Source organism: Centruroides sculpturatus, unplaced genomic scaffold, assembly GCF_000671375.1.
Source record: "Centruroides sculpturatus isolate CEXI.00-Female unplaced genomic scaffold, Cexi_2.0 scaffold4805, whole genome shotgun sequence".
In the NCBI taxonomy this organism is placed as follows: Eukaryota; Metazoa; Arthropoda; class Arachnida; order Scorpiones; family Buthidae; genus Centruroides; species Centruroides sculpturatus.
The window spans coordinates 1-5,697 of record NW_019388892.1 but is presented as its reverse complement, the minus strand read 5'-3'; the positions used below and the strand labels follow the sequence as shown (position 1 = coordinate 5,697).

The following is a 5,697-nucleotide window of genomic DNA, read 5'->3' as shown; positions in this document are numbered from 1 at the left end:
TACCTCTGTTGGAGTTTCGCTATATTCAATAACACGTTCTACAGCAACGATATTAGTTTCCAATTCCGAATTCATACGAACCAACCAGCTAAGAGTCGACGTCACCTGGAAGCATTTTATGTAATTAGTAACAAAAATGACGTGCTATGTCAATGCATGCGCGCACACACTTCGGTTATATTACTTACGGGAAGAACATAGCTGATAATAAGACCTACAGAACCTGCAGTTAACGTATCTTTAGCCAATACGGCGAACAGACCCGCAAATAGCACAACACAGTTTCCACAAAATTCCAGATTGATAGCCAACCATCTGTAATAAAAAACCAAGTGATATTCTCAATTTAGCATTTTAACATTTTGAAAGTATTTACAAAATATTTTATCAATTAATCATTTTATAATTGTTGTGCTAAAGATCCTGAAATTATCTCTGAAATAATTTAAATTTATTATTAACAAAAAGGTAATAAAGGAATGATGGAAATGTTTTCATTTGGAAATATTGCGTAAATCAATGCAAATATTTAATATATTAGGCCTACACTTAAGAAGTCATTTTGTTCTACATTTTTATATCAAAACATTTCCTTCTAAGGTTATATTACACTACTTTCTTCTTTAAACATTGCACTAATAATGCAGATTATACTTGTAATTTTGTGTAAGGTTTCCAAAATTTAAATGTAGATATGCTAAATTTTTATTTTTATTTCTGAAATGTCAAAATCCAGAAACTATCCTGCAAAACGCTTATTTTAATTCATATTAAAGGACAAGAATGTTTCTGTAGCATTCTCTTACATGATATTGTTAAAAAGTTAGCTTATTGGCAATTTGTAAACTACATATTATACCTTTAAAAACTTGCATTATATTAAATACTTGATCTAATATATTCAAACAAATTTTACAAAACAGATAAAGTAAAAATAAGATTGTAGCTATATAATTTTTTTTTTTTCTAATTTCATCGTTTCAATGATGATAAACTAATTACTGACTTAAAATTTTCTCCAAAAACTGGGAGACAAAAGGCAAAAGGACATAACTATTTTCGTTCGATGTATTGTTTCCACAGTCACGTTAGAAACATCTCAACTGTGTTCGTACAATTAAATAACCAAATAATCATTAAAATTTTCCAAACAAATATTATGGCATATCATATCATTCTATTGTTACTAATTGTTTATCTAACATGAGAAGATAAATAAGTAACCTATTCCCAAAAGTTTATGTATTAAATAAGTTACCTATTTATACCTATATCTAGACATTTCTCAAAGGTGATACAGATCTTGAAAATAAGCTTTGATTCCCATCCTTCAATATTGAAATTCTTGATTTAATAAAATTGTCATCGGTTATCTACTAGAAAGTGGTAGTTGTTAATTTTTATTTTATTAGATTTCTCTGCCCAAATCTAAATACAGCAAGAATCATTTTTAAATACATGTTTTTTCATAACAAATATTAACAATACTCGCATTATGGACGAGAGCTGACTTACAGACTTTGTTCAAATCATATTGAAAAATCCTAATATTTTATAATACGATCGAGATAAACTTTCCGCTGCATTTCCAGATCTTAATCTTATAAATGTTTACAGAATAGTAATTATTCACATCGACAAATAAGACCTCTACACCATTACCTGTTAGCTATAGTACTTGGATAGTAGCAACATTGATTAATATCGACATTTTTGTAGCACTTGCTTATAAAATAGTCTTCCGCTCTAAAAGCTCTTATAGTGCTGACTCCCGTTAACGTTTCGGAAAAGTGAGAATAAATAGGCGAACGAGTGATCGATTCTAGTCGCTTCAATTGTCTCGAGGTCGGTATGTAGAACCTCTAGTGTTAAAAATATAATTACAGTTATTATCATATTAAACCCAATTAAAAACAGTTAAATGTATACTGACAATTACCTGAACCAAGTAATAAAATATCGATAATGGCACGATCACGGCAAGAAATACGGGAATTTCGTAAGAAATAATAAATATTGTACCTAAAACATTTGTGAAACACGATATCCAAGATCTTAGCGTCATCGGTATGGTTGTATCGATCGTATCGATATCTTTTGCAAATCTGTTAATAATTCTTCCCAAAGGCGTTGTGTCAAAAAATGCCATGGGAGAACGAAGAATGTTGAAAAGAATATTCTGATGTAAACGAAACGACGATTTTACGCTGCCGTAAGCTAGACCGAAATAACCTATCAACGACATTATACCTATTGAAAAAACAATCATTATTATCATCATCAAATATTTATTGTAATAATTCGTTTAAAAGAAAACGAAATACATACTTTGTCCAAAACCGAGAACCGCATAAATTCCGAGTCTGAAATTTCTCTGTGCCAAATCCTGAGATCCGTCGTCGTTAGGTTTGTCATTGCTCCAAACACTTAACCACATATTAGATCCCACAGAAAACATTTGAGAACTGAGTGTGCCAACAACGGTAATAACTATTAAAACGATTCCCATAGGTTTAAAATATCTTTCGTATACCGAAAATTTTACCTGTTCAATGCAAATTAATAATTTTTAAAATATTTAAATACCTATAAATCTCAAAATAAATTTAAAATACTAAATACATAAAAAACTAAAGGTGCATTAACTGTTGATTTCGTTTTTATATTCTAAGTTCTGCAAAAGTGTAAGCTCAACAAATTGTTATTATTAATATATGATTTACGTTTTATTACAATTAGCTTCTTGCCCACTTATTTTTCGGTTCTGTACAATTATAAGTCCTTAAAAACAATTCAGCATAATCATCTAGGACCGAATAAAAGATTTAGTATTTTATTATATCAATAAAATTTACTACATAAATGATTTGCATTCGTAAAATTTCGTTATTATAAACAGTTTATAACTATGCATACACTTTCATTATAAACACGTAACCATAAACAGTTTATAACTATGCATACACTTTCATTATAAACACGTAACCTTTACAAAAACATTTCTTCACAAAAAAAAAAAAAAAAAAAAAAAGTCATTTTTCCATTTTTGCAGAATAAAAGAATTATTCTGTAGTAAAAGTATAGAAAATTTGAGAAAATACGCCGATATTATACACAATGCATTTATCTAAACCGGACATTTAGCTGCATTCAAATGAAATTTTTCTTCAAAAAAGAAAGTGAAAAATTTGCTCATGTAAAAAGCTTGAAATTAGCGAAGGATAAAATATGGAGATGGGGAGTTCAGAATCGAATCCTTATGAAATGAAAAACTCAGGAATTTTTCGTAAGTGGTCTGGACGACCACTTACGAAAAATTTATATTCAATTTATATTCAATTTTTAAGACCTTTATAAATTGAATTGTTATATAATTGTCTTAAACTCAATAAAATAAGTTAAATTTTATTAAAATTAGCGTATTAAAAATTTTACCATTTAAAAATAAAGCTTCAGTTTATACGTGTTTATAACACAAAAATGGAAAACACTGTGAGGTATCCTGTTAGCGAGTTTCCGTTACGATTTTTTGCAAGCTAGATCTCAAAATTAAGAGAATTTTGACAAACGCTTATAGAAGACTAAGCTTATTTTTGATCCTAAATAATAACTATACCTAAAATATTGGCATAGAGTTCCGTTACGCCTTGTATAAAATTGGATAATTTTTACAGAATTTGTGCCTAGTTTATCATCTGTATCTCCAATATTCTCCATTTTACAGTTGTACAAGATGAAACTATTGAGAACCTGCATCAAATACACAATATGTGATACCATCTGGCAAGTTTATTGATTTTCGGTGAATGGATCAGATTGGACTGGATGAACGGTATAAGGCAATGCATCACGTGAGCGACCTGCGTAGGGAGAACGCCACTCAAAAGCACTTTATCGAAATCTGATCCCTACGTAGCTGTTAGTCACGCAAAGAAAACCCTGAAAACTCCATGTGGCCAGCCCATTCATTGGCCAGGTGCCAACCCACGACCGACTACCAGTGTTCTATGGTTTAATTCATTCGGCCACTGGTAGTTTAAGTAAATAAAATTATTTAACAAAAAAAGTCATTAAAAATAAAAAAAATTCTCGGTCTTTTGCATTACCTGTAAAAATAACATTTACTGGCAACAAGTCGCGTAACTATTCGCGTAATATGAATCACAATATTTTTAAAATAAAATCTTAAGTTAAATAAACTTGTGTGACACCATCCACTATAAGATTTTGTTATAAAACATTTTTTATGTTTTAATTATTATAGTGTAGCAAAAAGCGTAATTTTGAGTGTAGGAATAAGTTATATAAAAAATTGGGAATGTTAATAACAAGTAAAACCTTCATATATTAAGTCTGATCCTTCTCGAAATATGGCATGCGATTCCCTCTATCTCCCCATCCCATCTACCTTTAACCATCTAAAGTTAATAACGTCAATGCACCTTACATAGAAGTTATCGTGACAAATTTCGTTCCTTAACCTTTATCCCATCCTGAAATATTAAACGAAATAGGCGGCAACACACACAAAGAGAGAGAATTTTTTTGCTGTATTTTTGACTTTCGAGTTCAGGAAGTCTCAAAACGTTGATATTTGCCCAAAACTCAAAGGGTGAAATTTGAAATTTTTAAATACATGTTTTTTCATAACAAATATTAACAATACTCTCGTTATGGACGAGAGCTGACTTACAGACTTTGTTCAAATCATATTGAAAAATCCTAATATTTTATAATNAGACAGAAAGAGAGAGAATTTTTTTGCTGTATTTTTGACTTTCGAGTTCAGGAAGTCTCAAAACGTTGATATTTGCCCAAAACTCAAAGGGTGAAATTTGAAACCATTTCAATATTTTTTCTTGTTATGTATATACAACAGCCAGGAAATTAAAATCAAACACGTTATCGGAAAAACAATTTTTTCCCTGAAAATAATATTATTCTAGGCCAGTGTTTCCCAACCTTTTTGGATTAGACACACACTTTGAATTTAAAGAAATTCTTGCGACATACCATACTTTCTAAAGTAAAAATGTTTAAAATTTAAAATAAATTACGTTCGATAAAAAAATTGATAACACAGAAGTTAAACTTACGGAGACAAAACTTCACAATTTTACAAATTAAAAAACTATATCAATACGTAAAAGTTGTATCAGTGTTTACAGTGGTAAGCCGCGACGTCGATAAAAGCTCCAAAGAGTTGGTACGCCGCCATACACATAAACGTTTGCAACTTTTGTTAGGGGTTAGCTGATGTCGCAAATTTTGCAACAATTGACATTTTAGTGAATGACTCCTATCTACCACCGGCATCCCTTCGATGGACAGACGATAGAAAGAGGAAAGATAAATCATATTTAAACACGAGCTTATTCAAAATTCTAAAAATATTTAATACGTATTTCTGCGACACACTTGAGGTGACACACAAGTGTATCGTGGTGCACACGGATTGGGAAACACCGTTCTATGCTCTTGCATATAGCTTAAGAAATCAGGACAATAGTTCTTATTAATTAGTAGAAATCTGTTACAAAGATTAAAAGCAAAAATTTATTTAAATATTACCTTTCCTGTTTCTGCAAATTCTACTGTTATGAGTTTTTTTTCCTCTTTAATTTTGTCTTTTATGCTTTGCACTACTTCAGCATCATTAATACTTTGAGAAAAATGTTTTTTATCTTTAATATCCAA

General features: G+C 30.1%; 1 protein-coding gene across 1 annotated transcript; it reads right to left on the bottom strand.

Moving 5' to 3' along the window:
- Positions 1 to 3: 3 nt before the first annotated feature.
- Positions 4 to 5,691, bottom strand: LOC111617106 (multidrug resistance-associated protein 1-like; the record flags this gene model as incomplete). Its single annotated transcript, XM_023358440.1, has 6 exons — positions 4 to 105; positions 189 to 315; positions 1,663 to 1,862; positions 1,940 to 2,250; positions 2,329 to 2,545; positions 5,572 to 5,691. Coding segments are annotated over 6 exons (1,077 nt in total), but the record flags the coding sequence as incomplete, so codon positions are not given.
- Positions 5,692 to 5,697: the final 6 nt, after the last annotated feature.